This window comes from Charadrius vociferus, unplaced genomic scaffold (assembly GCF_000708025.1).
Source record: "Charadrius vociferus isolate BGI_N301 unplaced genomic scaffold, ASM70802v2 scaffold600, whole genome shotgun sequence".
NCBI classification, from domain to species: Eukaryota; Metazoa; Chordata; class Aves; order Charadriiformes; family Charadriidae; genus Charadrius; species Charadrius vociferus.
This window is the reverse complement of record NW_009646404.1, coordinates 601,105-618,205: the sequence shown is the minus strand read 5'-3', so window position 1 is coordinate 618,205 and position 17,101 is coordinate 601,105. Positions and strand designations below refer to the sequence as shown.

General features: G+C 56.6%; 1 protein-coding gene across 1 annotated transcript in view; it reads right to left on the bottom strand.

Annotated features, from left to right (window-relative positions):
• Positions 1–2,161: 2,161 nt before the first annotated feature.
• RAB26 (RAB26, member RAS oncogene family) overlaps positions 2,162–17,101 on the bottom strand; it is a 28,267-nt gene continuing 13,327 nt past the window's right edge. The window contains exons 2-8 of the mRNA XM_009894701.1: positions 7,461–7,502; positions 6,529–6,595; positions 6,112–6,164; positions 3,305–3,370; positions 3,075–3,131; positions 2,550–2,626; positions 2,162–2,264 (exon numbers count right to left, since the gene is read on the bottom strand). Of these exons, the coding sequence (XP_009893003.1) occupies positions 2,162–2,264; positions 2,550–2,626; positions 3,075–3,131; positions 3,305–3,370; positions 6,112–6,164; positions 6,529–6,595; positions 7,461–7,502 (465 nt within the window). The remainder of the gene's footprint in view (positions 2,265–2,549; positions 2,627–3,074; positions 3,132–3,304; positions 3,371–6,111; positions 6,165–6,528; positions 6,596–7,460; positions 7,503–17,101) is intronic.

The following is a 17,101-nucleotide window of genomic DNA, read 5'->3' as shown; positions in this document are numbered from 1 at the left end:
CAAGTGTGTGCTACGCAGCCCAGAATGAGAATGGAGGTGGCTGTTAAGATAAGCAGCTTCATGTAGGAGACGCTGGTCGAGTAGCAGCCACAGGGGCACAGCAAAGCTCACCAAAGCAGTGTGAAACAGCGGGTTTTACAGATTCCTGCACACTTCTTGACAGTGCCTGAATAACTTGCAGAGCCGCCCCTGTGTTCTGTTGCTACTTGCAACCATATCTTAAAAGAGAGCGCTTGCAGCAGGGCATGACCACCTTTTAGAGCAGGTAAAGGTGAAGAAAGTTGTTCTGGTTACTTCAGAGAAAGTCCTGGCTGAGGAACGGATGGCTGCTGCTCCGGTGGGAGCAGCTGTGCCAGTGCTGGCTGTCCCCTTGGATCTGTGGGGAGCACTGCTGCTGAGGTGGGACGTGTCGGGACGGGGGACACCCTGACTGCCATTCCCGCACCACCCCTGCTCGCTGCTGCCAGCGCAGCTCACCTGCCTGCTCCTGCGGTGCTGACGCTGGCAGCAGGGGTCTGCTCCAGCCCGTGCGCTGCAAATATTCCTGCAGGAACAGGTTTTCAATAAATAATTTAAATAAAATTTAAATCAGACAGTTGAAAGACTTGCTTCTCCCTAAAAAGCTATTTAGGAAAAAAAATGCTCTGTTCTCAGTAGGTTTATTTTAGGATCCTTTTTCATGCTGTTATTGTGCTGGACCCACTTTAGGCAGTAGCTGCTCGTTTTACTGTAGCTGACTGAGGAGTGTAGCTCTGAGGAGTCCCTGCCTGCCTGAATCGCACGCAGCAGCCGCACAGGGTCTTTGTGCACGTCAGGAATGCAGCGCTGGAGCTAACACCCCCCCGGAGCTGGAGGTAACACCCCAAGCAAAACAAGGGGCAGAGGCGTCTGAACCAACTGCTGAGAGAGCTGCTGCTTGGCTGGCGGCCGGAGAGGGAAGGATGGGTTATTTTATTTTAAAAGCGGCCCATTTAGGGCAGCGCGCGGAGGTTCGGTGCAGTGGGCACCTGGTCGTGCGTGTGGAATTTTCAAAGAAGAAAATTGCCCAAGGCCAAACGCTTCATCCAAATTCAAATTTGTACTTAGACCTGCAGCTTTAGAAAGAAAAAAACAACAACAACAAAAAAAAAAGAAAAGCCAAATGCCTGACACAGACCAAAGGAGTGAGGAGTCCATTGAAGAGAGCTGGCAGAAGAGTCTGAAACCCCTGAAATCAATGCCTACAGCATCCCCCCAGCTTTCTTCAGTTAACAGAAAGAGCTGTCCCAAGGGAACTTTGAAGATATCAAAGCATTGTTGCAGTCTAAAAACGCTATCACACGTACATGAAGGTATTTAAGCTGCAATACATCAGATTTCTTCTCAATTAAAGTACTAGAAACGGCAGTAGTAAGAGAACCAAAGCCTTTACCGAACAGATAAACATTCAGGAATCTCTGTACAACAGATAGGTTAGCAGGAGCTTACTCAAACAGACAAGCTAAGCTCTTGTCGTCTGCGGGGAAGAGGAGAAACCTTCATCGAGGAGGTGTGTTACACCACATGAAAGATGGACAGACATCAGTAAGCAACTACAAAAATGGTTGCCTCGCGAACAAGGCTCTCCTGTGTGCCCTGGACCAGGGCTCTGAACAGTTGAATTCCAGGTACGCGGGGAAAGAAAAGGGAATTCAGGACTTTTTCCTACCCAGATGTTTGGTGGGGAGAAGGCGTTCATTCCCCTTAAGTGACACCGTAATTCTTACTGACGTTAAAGAAGCCTCATATCGCTCCTGGCTGCTGCTGAATGGGCAGAGACAGCCAGGTCTACCGACTGCCCCGGCCCTGGAGGGCACGACAGCAACAGCTCACCCACCCCAGTCCCTTCCCGAATGCCCACCTCCCACCCGCATGGGGACAAGCGGCTGCGAGCCAGGCGGGAGCGACCGGCCAGAGGGCTCGCGGTGCGGATGGATGTGATGGGGGCTCGGGGAGCAGCGCCTGGCACGCGGCAGCGTCCGCCCCGACCGAGAGAGCTTTTTCTGCTGCTGCTTCCCCATGTCTCAGCTCACCTGTTAGGCAGATACAGACGCGACAGACAGACATGCACACATTGTCCACGAGGAGAGAGCGCGGCGCACAAACACTTGGCATGAGTCTCTGTACAAATGCACCGAGCGCATTAGGACCTGCAGCAGCCCGAGCCTCTCACTTCCTTCTTCACGTAGTCGTGGAGCTTGAATTTGGGCTCGTTGGGCAGCTTCATGGACCTGTGCTTCAGTTCCCTGCGGGAAGGGGAAAAACACACTACCTTTGTGCCTCGGCTGCCCACTTCTGGTCTGCCTGGCCCAGCTCAGTTGAACTCGACTCGGTCTAGATGGTTTGCTAAAGCTCCCCCTGATGAGATGCTTCACAGCTCACGTGAGATGGCAAGTACTTGCCAGCCCAAGAGCTGGAGGTGGGAGCCCAGGGAATGAGAAGGTGGGTGACAGTGCCAGCCTTTATCTCAAAGACTGCTGTCCCCCCCCGCCGCAGAGGTGCCCAGGACGGCCACCTCACCAGTCACTTACTTTGCAATGGCTGTGAACGCTAATTCAACATTGAGGCCGCTTTTTGCGCTGGTCTCCATAAAGGGCACGCCGTACTCCTGCGGGACGAGACACAGCAGCATCAGAAATGTCACCCAGGGTGTCCCCAGGGGCTCAGGAGCTCCCAGCTTGCACTGAGCCCCGGTCAACATTGGTGTCTGCTGCAGGAGCTCATATCCCTCCTGGGAGAGGGGCTCTGCCATGGTGGGCAGGAAAGCTGAGCGTTTCACAGCTCAGGTGTTTCTTATACAACTTCAGAAATAATTTTTGAGGACAAAGAAGTGAAAACCATTCGTGGAAGCTTAAAGGAAGAAGAGCAGATGAGGAGGAAGAGGAGAGCAAGACAAGGGAAGAAAAGCAAAGTGCTCCCAGATGCATTTTTGGTCAGACTGGTCTCCAGTTAACCATTTCACTGGTGTACATCATCAATTACAAGTTGTACTCGCACATCCCCCATTAGAGCATGGAACAACCGACTCTGCTGCAGCAGACAGACACCTCACGTACCTTGGCTAATTTTTCTCCATCTTCCCTTTTCACTACTCTGTCCTGCGCTGAATCCACCTGCCAAAAGTAACGACAAAGCAATTTGGGATGATTTGGAAGGTCAGCAGTAGGCAATCCCCATGTCCCCTTATGCCCTCCCAGGCTCCCCTGTCCATGGCTGCAGCGTGGCTCCATCGTGGGACCATCAGTGGAGGAAAAGGAGGTGCTGGTGAAGACGGGGCCAGGCTCACCTTGTTTCCCAGTAACATGAGGACCACGTCTTGCTGCGCGTATTCATGAATCTCTGTCAGCCAAGCCTGGAGGGAGACAGCCAGAGAGAGGGGTTAGCAACAGCTCCTGGAGGACGAGGAAGAGGAGGAGGAAGGATGTTGGGCTGCCCCAGTCATGGGAACCCGGCACCCACCGTGGGAAATGGTGCTGTCCCTGAGCAATGCCCGGGGGTGTTACGTGGACACAGGGAGGAGGTGGCTGGGGGCTACATGCAAAATGAAAAGCCCAGCTCAGAAACTCGGCTGTGCGGGGCAGGAGCTGCAGGCAGGGAGCAGCCGGTCCCGCAGACCCCCCGTGATTCAGCAGCGCCCTGGGGAGAGGAGCTGCCTCCTTCCCCACGGTTTGGCAGGAGAAGCCAGCCAGCAGCCAGGGACTCGGCCCCGGGGACGAGCGGGTGCCCTGGGGTGCCACCGAGCCCTGGGGCACCCGCTTTGCCGAGCAAGCTGAGCACCTCACGTTGACTGCTGACCAGTCACCGGTTTTCAAGGATAACAGCTGCCTTTCAACCCTGCTGCCTGCTCCATCTGATCACAGGCGCTCGTAGGACTTCAACCCAAATTCCCCCTCGGTTGGGACGTTAAGACTAAATCTCCTTTTGGAGGATAAGGCTGGGGGTTTGCTCTGGGACATGCCCCATGCCTGTCTCCTGCACGTGCTGCTCCCGTGCTGAGCACACTCATCCCAGCAGGAGGCTGAACCTGCCTTCCCAAGACATGGGGTGGCTTCCCTGCCCTCTAATCCAGCCTAATCTAATCAAACCTGCCCTAATTCCCTGTAATCCCTGACCCCGCAGTGTGAGCAGCCGCTTGCTGCAGCCCGTGCCCCAGCTTCGAGCGCCAACGCTGGGCTCATTGCATCCCCGTGTCACCACTGCTCCTCACCCTGCAGCATCCTGCATCAGCACCCAGCCGACCAGGGAAGCGAGGGATGATTCGGGATTAGAGCCCGTCACTGTCGATACATGGGAGCCCGACACATGTGCGCGCAGCCCCGCGACCCCATTACAGCTGGGCTGAGCTCAGGGCACTCAGCTCCATGGATGGGTTGGTCCAAGGGACACTCAGTCACTCCTTACAACCCCCCCCGCCTCCCTTCTGGCACTGCTCCCCCTCCATGGGAAGCGAGGGATGATTCGGGATTAGAGCCCGTCACTGTCGATACATGGGAGCCCGACACATGTGCGCGCAGCCCCGCGACCCCATTACAGCTGGGCTGAGCTCAGGGCACTCAGCTCCATGGATGGGTTGGTCCAAGGGACACTCAGTCACTCCTTACAACCCCCCCGCCTCCCTTCTGGCACTGCTCCCCCTCCATCACTCCTTCCAGTGCCTCCCATTCGCCCTGGGTGCTTGTTTCTCCCTGCCGGGGCCACACGTGCCCCATGGCCGTCCCTCCCACAGCCGTCCCTCCCATGTCCCAGAAGGCTGGGAGAGCTGACGCTGCAGACGGGGCTGTGTTACCCATCAGTATGAAACCTCCAAGTGATTTTCCATCTCGTTGAAGGATCACGACTTCAGTGCAGACCCACAGCCTGGTTAACGACCAGCACTCACTCTCCATTACACCCGGCAAGCAGACACCTTGCTCAAGCCATCCAGCTCCTCAGGCTGGAAAAAGCCACCGCTGGTCAGTGCCAGCTTGCAGGAACCATTCCCGGTGCCGGCAACATAGCAACAGGGTGGCAGGACGTGCCCTGTCCCTCACCACGGGACTGCGGGTGCAGGGGGGTGGGAGGCGTGGGGTGCTGATGGAAGGATGCTCTGGAGCAGGGACAGCTCCAGGCACCCAGGGTGACAGTGGTGCAGGACCCCCAGGAGCTGATGTGGCAGATGACGGCCCCCCACTCCCCACCGCGGGCTGTTAATGCTGCCACGGCACCTCCTGTGCTATTGAACAGGGTGTTTTTGCGGGCGCACAGCCTGCTCGCCGCAGACGCACACAGTGTACTCTGAGTCCGGGACATGAGCAATTACGTCCTATTCATTCAGGGCTAATTGCTCCCCGGGCGTGCGGCAGGCTCTGCTGGCGTCGCCGTAGGTGGCCCCCATCAGCCACACGGGTCCGGTGAGGGGAGGCCAAGGCCAGGTCCTCCTTTCCCGCCCCCACAACGACATGCCTGCTGCTCTCCCCCCGACTCTGCCAGATTTAAGGGAGCCCTCTGCTCCAACACTGCTCCCCAGCACCCCCGAAACACCCGCATGGGGGATCAGGGTTGGCCGAGGGGGCCGGGTCTGCGGGGAGGGGGCAGACTCGGACAGCACGAGGGACCCCCACAAAAGCCATCAGGAAGGGCAGGTCTAGGGGGGGCGAGGAGCACGCAGCGGGGTGCGACCCTCTGCCCTGCTCAGGTTTGGCACTAAGGCGGGTGGGGGCAATCCGGTGCCCAAGACCGACCCATTGGGTCCCAAAAGTGCAGAGGAGGACGAGGAAGCACCTCGCTCTGTAAAGCTGCCCATGCTCGTTTAATGGAGCAAATTCTCCAGCTGGTGCTGTAATTACACACAGCATTAATTTGCCAGTGAAGTGAATCCATCAGCCCTTTCATTTGCTCTGAAAGTGAAAACCACCTCTGCCTGTCCTCTGGTGTCCTCGTAGGCAGACCCACCATCAGACAGGCGTTCGGTGTTAACCACAGCCCTTCTGGAAACAATCACGGTTCACACCTCCAACACGCATCTCCTGCAGCACGTACCCCCTCCCCGGGGCTGATCCGCAACCGTGACCCAGCCCATCGCACACAAGGGAGAGGCAGGAGGGGCCACCGTACCTGGATGTTGTCAAATGATGCTTTGTTGGTGACATCGTAGAGCAGGAGCAGGGCTGCGGAGAGAGGGACGGTGCATTAGTGCCGGTGGTGTGGTGCCGGGCAGGAGCAGAGCCAAGCAGAGCCCACGGCTCAGAGCTTGCCCTGCACCGTTCCCCGAGGCAGCGCAGGTGTTAAAGCGCCACGGAGGTCCCTGCTGTAAAATATAAAGCAACATGCTTAAATCCACCACAGGCAATGCCTCAGACTCCTGGGTTTTGCACCTCGACACGCCGAGGCTCCTCCATCCTCGGTGGCTGCTTCCTACGGGGAAACGGCTCCGGTGATTCCCGACTCACCTGCCCTGGGGTCACGGCTCAGGGCCCCGAAGAGCCGGCGGGAGGGGGGTCTCCCCTGGGAAGCAGAGGTGGCCGTGCTTACCGTGGGCATCCCGGTAGTAGGCATGGGTGACACTGCGGAAGCGCTCCTGCCCGGCCGTGTCCCAGATCTGGAAGGTAGATGGGAGCAAAGGGGTCAGCCATGAGCAGCCACTGCCTGGGCTGAGGGACCCCATCCAGCACCAAAGCCACCACCCAACCAAACGGCACGGTGCAACCCCGGGAAGTTTCTTCAGCCTTTTGCTTCCAGGGGCAGTAATAGGAAAAATGACAAGTGCAATAAATATTGAAGCAGCACCTCCCCACTCCTCAGCGCACGGAGACGATGGTGCATGGCAAAGGGCCCCTGACATGTCCCTTAATCGGAAAATCCATCCAGCAGATGGATGCGTGGGGACCCGCTAATTTAATTTATCAGTTTTTAATGCAGCAATACGTTTGCAGAGTGCCACGCTGCTGTCGGGGGAAGATCAGCGCTAATGTCGTTATTGAGCTCCTGGCAAAGGGGTCAGAGAAACGGTTGGGTCTCGGGGGGCTGGAGAGGCTCTGGCTGCGGGGGGACGTAAAGCCTCCTGCAAGTCCCATGGGCTGGATGCAGGCTGAGCCAGAGGAGACACATCCTTTCGGAGGATCTCCATCCCTCTCACCATCCTCCAGCTCTCCCAAAGCAGGAGCTGCCTGGAAACGCCCGGCAAACTGCAGGTGCTTCCCCGGTCTCACCAGCTCCAGCCACAGCCACCGAGCAGCGAGGAGGCAGGCGGGCTGGGACGGGGGTCCCCGCGGCCAGAACAGCCCCCAGCCTCAAGCAGGCTCCTGCCCAGGGGACAGAACAGCCAAAATAGCTCGTAAGGCTGTCCTGGGATGACAGCAAAGGATGGAGATGGGGGACCCGCTTCTGGGGTGCTCCTCTGCCAAGGGGAGTCCCAAACACGCAGGGGGAGTGAGTGAGCTGCTACCGGGGACACAGGGACGTACCTGCAACTTCACCTTCACCCCATCCACCGTCAGCACCTTATTCTGCAAGAGAAGAGAAAAGGCGGTGAGGGGTGAGTGCGGCTGTGGGATGCCGAGGACCCCGGGGAGACATGTGCACCCCAGTCCCCCATCCTGGGCAGCGTTTCCCCCCCAAACCCTTGGGCTGATCTCCTCTCCCCGCTTTTCAAACTTGCGGACATTGGTCCCAGCGCCTGTTGGAGCCGTTTGCACTGTGGCCCAGCCAGTAGTCTTGCATCTGCTGCAAGCTACATCTATTTGGATACTTAAATCCTCGCGTCTGCAAGGCTGATTTAGTGCAGTGTGTGGCTCGGGCTAGAAGACCTCTGGCAATAAATTAATGAGCACCAGCATCCCATCTTAATGGCCTTCAAAAAACACAGCCAACTACTCCACATTCAGTCAGCAACTTAAAAATAACTCCTCTTCCTGCTGTTTGTACCCATTTTTCTCCCAGTGAGCACCGTTTTCTCTCAGGTTTGGGGTTGTTTATGTTTTTGGGGTTTTTTTTTCCCTGTTTTGCTTATTTTTAGCAGGGAAGGTGGGAAGGAGGAGGAGAGGGGGCAGTGCCCCTCCACGCTGCTCTGCGGGATTTTCTCCAAAGCCAACAGGATACCTTTTGTGACCGCCCGGAGCAGCTCCCAGCAGAGCCGGGAGCAGTGTGGGGCCGCGGGGGGAGCCCACCGGTGCCCCTCCGGGCAGCTGTGCCAGCCAGCGAGGGCAGGGGACACATCCTGACCGCATCCCAGAGAGACCGCCGGCCCGGCGAGCTGCACCAGGCTCTCCAAACTTTAATCAAACACAATCCTAACGATCCAACAGTCCCAGGGGAAGGAGCAAAGAAGAGATTAATTTGCCTGCTCGATCCACAGAAATTAGCACAGTAATCAGTAGGACGTGATGAAAACACCGCCAGGGAACGGTGCACCCGGCGGGACAGGGCAGCCATTCACTCTCCGGCGATCACCAATTTAAATCCCAGGCAAATATGCTCCCAGGCAAACAGCAGCACACACGTGCCGAGAGCCATCCCCGCGCATCCCATGCCGCTCAGCACCAAGTACCGGGCACCTCAGGATGCCGGCACCCGGCATCACCCCCTAGGACGGTGCTGGCTAGGCTCTTCATTGCTGTTTTGCTATTTTTAATTAGGGCAGAGGGAGCATCTCGGCTGCTGCACATCTACGCTCGCTGAACAGCGAGGATACGGGCGAGGAGGAGAGGGCAGGAGTGAGCCAGAGCACTAAATTTACACAGTCTGCTAAAGCAGGCGCAGGGGAGACGATGGTGGTTTATAAATACCTTCAAAGGCAGCAACGGAGACGAGGGAGCGGAGTGATTCACAGCCCCACAGCGGTAAAAATAGGTAGCCAGGCTGCGGGGTGGAGGAGCCGAAAAGGGCTCAGGGAGCTGGCCGGGGGCTCGGGGAACTGGTCGGGGGCTCGAGATCGGCTGCCGTGCCCTGCACACGGGGCCGAGGTTTGCCCCAGGATGCAAAGCTGAGGACACCAATGGCTTGAAGTGCTTAAAACCGAGGGTCCCCGCTGCCGTGACATGCTCCCCAGCCCCCAACGCCTCCGCACACCGGCTTCTGGGCAAGCGCGGCCACTCCAGGCGAGACGCCCCCGGGGTGGAAACACCACAGCAAACGGCGCTGAGCAAATCCAAGCGGAGAAGCTGCACCTTCGCCGGCATCCCAGCGGATGGAGAACCGCGCTGCTGGGCACCCTTTCACGGGTGAGACAGGGCAGATGTACTTGCTGCAGAAGATCCAATTTCTAAGATCAACTCGCCCTCCAAAACCCCAGGTCCTACCACAGGTCGCGGTGCCGCACCGGAGGTGCCGGCACATCCTGCAAACCACAGGGGCTGGGAGCCCCGGGCTCCGCACCAGCGCGATCCTCACCCAAACCCCGCCCCCAGCCAGTGACAACCAGCCACCAATGCCACCTGCCAGGGACCGCACCAGGGACCGCGCCAGGAGCTGCAGAGGCAGGAAAACACTCTGTGTTTCCCTGTTGGCTCCAGAGCGTCCAGCCGCTCCGGATCTCGGCACAAGCGCCAGCAGGTCTCGCAGGGGACGAGGATGCTTGGTGTGATGGATGATGACGAGGGATGACGGCACTCTAAGCTTCACATGAAAAAACACACCAAACAAGTGCCCTTCCCTGACAGCTGCACCAGCACCTCCAGCTCGGAGGAGAGCGTGTGCCGAGGGGCAGTTGTGCCCGGCGACACGGCCATGTCCCCAGAGTGGCCACGCTCCAGGGGTGACCGGCCACCGCAATCAGGAGGGAGGGAGGGAGGGAAAACACAGCCCTGGACCAGTTGAGCTGAAGCAACCACAAAGCATTTGGTGAGCAGCCGAAAAAGCTGAAGCTCCGGTGCTGCACCTCATGCATCGACCTCCACTTCAGGAGCTTAATTAAAAGCAAAGCTGGCAGCAGCGGGATTCATACTAATTACGACTGACCTACATTTTATGGGGGGGAAATGCTTAAACCTAATTAAAGTCTGTACGTCAACCCAGGTGCTGCTGGACTGGGTGGGGGGAAAAAAAAGGATTTCCCGAGGTTTTGGTGTGGAACAGAGCGGTGTTTTGGGGCAAGTAGTTGCGGGGATGCTCCTGCAGGCAGGTGATGGAGCCGGAGCCACCCAGAGCAATGGCTTCTGCCTGCATCCCTGCCTGCATCCCTGCCTGCCCCCAAGCCCAGCGTGGCTGCAAAATGTGGTAGAAGAAGCCGAGCAGGAGGTGGGAGGAGCGGGGTGGGAAAAGGCAGAGGCTGCCACCAGCAACACAACGGCTCTTGTCGGTGCCACGTGAACCAGATGCCCAAATCTTCCCCCACACCATGGCTAATAGTCTTCCCAGCTTCCAATTATTATTATTTTTTTAAGGAGCCGCAGTTCAATTCCACACTCACAGCCCTTCAAAGGCACAGCTGGGGGGCTTCATGACTAATAAGCATCCAAAGACAAAAGACGACGTGTGTCAATGCACTGAAACATGAAATACACTGCCAGCGCTGCCAGGCCTGATCACAATGAGAGGGGTCGTGTTGTTCAGGGCTTGTTCTTAATCTTGCACAGCTTAATGTAATAGAGGTAATACTCACAGCAGGCCACCCGCTACGCAGAAGCAGGCAGGAAAGCCGTCCCCGCAACTCAGCTCTGTTGTCGCCCTTTGCAATTTCAGTTTTTATGTTTCCTCTTTCCTGGGGCTTTGACAATGTTATTGAAATATTTTCTAGCAGGGGCAGCAGTGGAATGCCTGGAGTGCCTTTGTTGGAGGAACATGATGCTCGTAAGTTAAATAATCCTCAGGACATCAGATAAATAAAGTTGGAACCTTGCAGATGCAGGGAAAAAATTAAATTACCAAGTGCAGATGGTCCTCAATTAAGAGCAGCATTATCAACACACCAACAGCTCCGCTGGCTGCAGCTCCGGTGCGATCCTGCCCCAGCGACCGTGGCACAAGAGCGGCCATTTGGAGGTAGAGAGGAGGGAGGAGAAGGTGCCCATGAGAGGGTGAAACTATGCTGCTCCCTGAAACGTGCACCCCGAGACGGACGATGTTCCCACCCAAACCAAGGTGCCCCCGTGCTGCTCTCGGGTCAGCTCATCAGTCTGGGTAATGCTGCTCCCCCCGGGTCCACAGGGTCCCCATGGTGCTGGTGAACCACACCGGGAGTGACCGGCACATCCCAGCCCCTCCGCAGGCACCAGAGCCCATGCCGGAAAGGCTGCAGTGTAACCCAGGGTCAGCAATCGCACAACAACCCAGCCACTCCCCAGATTTTCCACGCATTAGCTCATTAATTAAAGCCTTAAAAATTAAATCAAATACATGGATTAACTCAGTTCACAATTAATCTGACAAACGGAAAGCTGCTCGCTGACACCACTCAGGCTCCACCAAGGGGAACCCTCACCCTGGCTCCCAAACACCTCTCATGGGTGCTGGCTCAAGTGATGCTGCCCAAGAGCACCCACCAACACCCGCCAGAGCATCCCCCTGCTCAGGTGGGCACTGCGAGGCATGGCACGTCCCGGGCATGGCTGCAGCCCAGCATGCACGGTGCCAAAGAGGAAAAAGGGGACGAGCAGCATTTGAGGACCGTCCGAGGGACCCTGGCGTGCCTGGCCCACAGCCCCACTCCTCCCCAAACCATCGCCTGGAGAGGGGGAGAGGAGAGAAACTTGGGGGCTGCAGGGTCCCAGCAGGGACTGAGGGCACCCGTCCCCATCACTGCTGCCAGGGGCTGTGGCTGCACCAGTGCCTCTGCTGTGGTGGGCTCGTCCCCAGAGCCAGCGGGGATGTCCCCCCCCAGCGGGGGTCTGGCCCCCGGCCATCCCCCTCTCCACTTTTACGATGGAAAATCAAAAAAACCCCAAATGTCATTAGTGTGTTTTGGAGGCAGCCCTCACGGCCGACCGGGGGCGAGTTCCTGTGAAACGGGGAAAACATTGAATTCGCAAATATACCCAGCCGAAGGCGGCTGGGGCACTGGCTGAGTTAATTAGCGGCCGTAACGGCTCTGCTGCGGGCTGCAGGACTGACAGCACAGCCACCCAGCAAACTTCATCAGGGCTGCGGCATCACGCGCCGGCCGGAGTCGGGTGGGTTGCCAGGTCCCCATCTCCACTTGGGAGCACGCGGGGAGCAGGTGATAGATTGGAGCATCCTTTATTTTAGGAAGCCAAGCGGAAAACAGCAGCACGGCAGGGGCGAGCTGGCTGAAGGGACGCTGGGGGACGCCAAACCTATGCCAAAGCAGGACCCAGATCCAAATTCCCACTTGGCAAAGCCCTGGGGAGCCCCCACCTCCACGAGCATCAAACGCTCCCGTGCCAGGGAGGAGCTGGGATGCAGTTGTGATGGGGCTGTAGCAGACAGACAAATAAACGCTACCTCCAAAAGCGACTGCAAAAAATAGATTAAGGATCGATATGGAAATCTGCCCAAAACAGCAGGACACTGGATTAAATTTGCTCATTAAAACCTTGAAGTTTCCCCACACAGGCGCGTGCCGCTGCCAGCAAGTTGGTCCTGGCAGCTCAGCATCTTCTCCAGCCACAGCAGCCTGGCTCAGGGACAGCCCAGCCCTTTGCCAAGGTCAGGGCTTGAAGAGAAGCCCCCCCTTTGCTCCCTCAGGACAAGCAGTTCTCTACAGACTTGGTCCCTCAACATTAACGCAGCCAAATTGCGTGATTTTTGAGACTGAAAATGAGAAAATTTCATTTTCATTTGAGAAAAAAAACCCAAAAACACAAACAAACCCCAAATCGGTGAACACAGGTTCAAAAATAGGGGTGCCCAAACAGGGGATGCCCAAACAGGGGGTGCTGGGAAACTGGGACATGGCAACAGGGTCTGGCTCGGGGTTACGGACCATTCGAGCGGGCTCCAGGTGAGGAGCCGGAGCTTTTCAGACTCTCCAGCTCTGCATTACTGACAGCCTGTGCACGACCCCGGCACGGCACAGGGAGCGCGACAGCAGCCCCGACGAACCCAATTTTTTTTTGGAGCACCCGGCAGGTTTGGGCTCTGCTGTCCCCACTCCCCGGGATTCAGCCACCGGGACAGCGGCTGTGCCCAACGCCCCGGCACGATTCCGCGGGGCAGCCCTGGATGCGGCTCTGCCTGAGGCTGGCGCGATGGATCCGACCCCCAAGGAAAAAGCCGCCCAAAGCTTTTGTTGGAGAAAGTGCCCTGGCAGCAGCTGGTTTTAAAACCTGTTGTTATTTCTGCTGGGGGTAACAAAAAGGAAGAGCGCGGGAGGCTGATATTGCACAAGGATCTGCGCTTCTGAAATCAAGATCTGTTCAGCGAGATAAACGGTAACCAGGAGCAAATATTTAAGTTTCAGCAACCATGAGCAGACACCAGAGCAATAAAAGCAGCGCTGAGCTCTTATCTCGGCTTCACGCAAGCTTTCAAGGCACGTTACGGTGGGGCTGCTCTGCCCATCCCCAGTTCACGGGGCAGCGCAGGCGTTCCTCCCGGCCACGTCGCCAGCGCGTCCGGCACAGCCCGGCCATGCGGTGCCTCGACGGAGAACACAGCCAGCCCATCACCCCCAGCTTAGAAAAAAAACGTTTCAGAAGCAGTGTCCCTGCAAGAGAGGGAAGGGAACAGCTCGATGCTGTGCTGGAGCCCGTGGGAAGCTGCTGCGAGACTGGGCAGGGACAGTGGTTACCGGGGCTGTGCCACAGCCGGACACAGTCCCTCTCCAGCTCTGCCGAGTCCCGCCGGAGGACTGCCCGGCCACTGGGAAACGTCTTGGATGATGCTCCTGCACAATCACAGCTCTGCCGTGCCACCACCAGAGACGTGCCCAAGCAGCGCCGGCACACATCCCAGGGGAGACCCGGGCAGCCAGCACACCCCATCACGGTTCCCTCCACCTCATCCCATAAATCTTCTACTTGGAGAGAAAACCCAACCATTCATCTTCCAGGGCAGGCGATTAATTTCCTCGGCAGCACTGTGCATTTGCACTCTGCAGCTAAAAATAGAAACCTCTGCCTTATTATTTTTTTTTTTTTCCTCCCCAGGACTTGCCCACTCCCTCTCCAGCTCTGCCGAGTCCCGCCGGAGGACTGCCCGGCCACTGGGAAACGTCTTGGATGATGCTCCTGCACAATCACAGCTCTGCCGTGCCACCACCAGAGACGTGCCCAAGCAGCGCCGGCACACATCCCAGGGGAGACCCGGGCAGCCAGCACACCCCATCACGGTTCCCTCCACCTCATCCCATAAATCTTCTACTTGGAGAGAAAACCCAACCATTCATCTTCCAGGGCAGGCGATTAATTTCCTCGGCAGCACTGTGCATTTGCACTCTGCAGCTAAAAATAGAAACCTCTGCCTTATTATTTTTTTTTTTTTCCTCCCCAGGACTTGCCCACTCCTGCCTACAGCAGAGACGCTCCAGAGTCAGCCACCGATCCCCGGTGCCAAGATCCTTTCAGAGATGATAACGTGTCAACGCTCGCTGCTCAGTTCAACAGCAGACCCCGCGAAAAGCAGATTAACGCGGTACCCTGCAGCAGACGGCGTTTCTCATCCGCTCTGCTCCTGGGAGTCGGCCCCGCATCCCCTCGCCTCTCGCTGCCTCCTCCGAGGGGTCACCCCGATGTGTCCCCTCTCCCTCCGCACGCTGGGTCCTGGCCAGGACACAAAGTGCCCCGCGCGCTGCAGGAGCGACGGGAGAATCCGCAAGCCCTGCCCCATATAAATGACCCCAACCCGTGGTCTCCAGGCAGGCACAGACCCCCTGCGTGCCCTGCAGAGCCCCTCGCCTCCATGGGCAGCACAGCCCCTTCCCCGCACATGCCCCAGGGATGTCTGCAGCACTAGTCTTTGTCAAGAGCCATGTATGCTACATTAAAGCACAATTAACATCTCCCTGGCTGCCAGCCCTGCAGGAGATAAGAGTCAAGGCTCTTGTTAGAGCAGACACACTGAAGAATTAGTGACTTATCATCTCCTATTCACATCAGTCTGCACATAAAAGGTTTTTCTGGCAAGTAGAGAATCCTGTCTTAGGGACAGATTAGGGGTAAGAGGATCTGGTTAGGATCATATATTTTAAAATAAAGTCATGCTCTCCTTCTTAACATCGCCTGTGGCAGCCGTGTCCCGCAGCCACCCGGCTCCCGTGGAGCAGTACCGGGTCAAGGATGCTTTCCCTCCCCAGCCTGGCCACTCCATCTCACCAGCAAGTCAGTGCTCCGGCGATGATCAAGAGGACGGTTCCTTGAAGGAGGCACAGGCAGACAATACTCAAGACTATCGATGCTTTTAAACCCGATGGGGCTGCTCAGGCTCATCCCAACAGGCAGGAAACATCCCTGCCATGTCAGAGCCCCAGCCTCGTGGGCGGCCAGGGGAACTGGGTTTTCCACCCTTAAAAATCCACAGGATAGGATCTCCTACAGCCGCACCAGAGACCAGAGCTACAAAAGCCAAAGCCAGCAGGAAGGCTGCAGCCCATCCCTGCAGCTCGCAGCACGCGGTCGGGTCTCGGGATCAGATGGAGCCCATGGCCGCATCCCTCCTCCCCACCCGGGGACGGTCTGTGGTGGCTCCTACACCACCCTGGGCTGCATTACTCACTCCTTCAGTCTCTTTTTTCCCTACTTTATAACAGAAGAGACATTTTTAAAAATACCCGTGCTTACTTCTAAACCAGGCAGCCTTGGAAACAAAGGGGGCAGAGATGGCTCACGCAGATCTGTGCCAATACTGAGAATAAGTAACGTGGCACTCTACATATTTATCTTCATTTTCTTCATCAAGGACATACCGTGCTGCAAAGCAGAACAGGAATCTCTACAGAGCATTTATTGGGATATCATTTCTCATTTACAGCAAACACAGCAGCTGTCAATGCCACGAGAATGAAAAATGGGTCATCAATTACTGTTATACAGGGAATTGTTTACTCTACTCCAGGGGGGAAATAAAGCCTTGCATCAGTTTTTATGTCAAAGCAGCCAGTTCCTCTGTCAGAACTGGTGCTGTACCCAGTGCTCCCATCACAGCCCACGGGGTAGTGGAGCAGCAGGAGCTGTGGGATGAGCCGGGAGCCTCAATGCTCACCAGCCTCTCGGGTTTGCACCCTATGCTTCCCCCTTGTGACCACAGCCAGCCCCGGGCTGTGCACCCCGACCCCACGCACTCCATCCTTCACCGCCTCCAAGGACAATAATTAGGACAATCCCCGGGGAAGAGCCACCCCAGACACGGCGGGGACATGATTTTGACTCAGCCCAGCTGTGTCCAGGCACAAGGTCCCCAGAATCCCATTTAAGTCCTGCAGCAGCCGTCTCATTTCCAGCACAAAACCCGTCCCAGCTCAAGAGGAGTTTAACGAGTTTGGCCCCAGAGCAGCCAGGCAGCAGTGGGGTTCATGGAAGAGAAAGACACCGGGAAACAGCCAGCGAGGGTACCCCCAGCCCTGGGGGGCTGCAAGCCTGTCCCTCTTCCGTCTCCCTCCCTCCCACGGCAGGCAAATTAGGAAAGATTAATTTTTCCTGGTGTTATGCTTGCTCCAAACATTTTCCTTTCGGCCTATCCCAGTCTGAAGAATACTATAATTTGGTTATTATTATATATTATAACCTGAGCTACAAAACCAGCCTGCTGGGCAGCCTCATCTGCCCTCAGTATGATCGCGGCTACAAAACGTAGCTTTCCTGAAGGCAGTGAGGTCGCTTTACCTGGAGGAAGATGCTCCTGAGAAAGGCTCCGTGCTCCGGCCACCAAAATTCTCCTGCGCAGCAGAGCGTGTGTGCAATTAGCTGTACCCGTAACTGCAGCCAGAGGCGCAGCCCAGCTTCTTTTGTATCGGTGGGCTGGCATCTAAAGGGATGGAAACTTGCCCAAAGTTTCAGAAAAGATTTTGCAATCCACTTAAAAAAAAGTCAGGTCTGAACATCCAGCAGCACACACCCAGGCAGAATCTGGCAGTCATACAGCATCTTCTGCAGACAGCATTGCAAACAGAATTATTAAACAGCACCCTAAAAAAAAATAAAAATAAAAAAATCCCCCAAAACCTGACAAATGAATCTGTAGCTTTTTATCACATACACACACACAAACACACTCA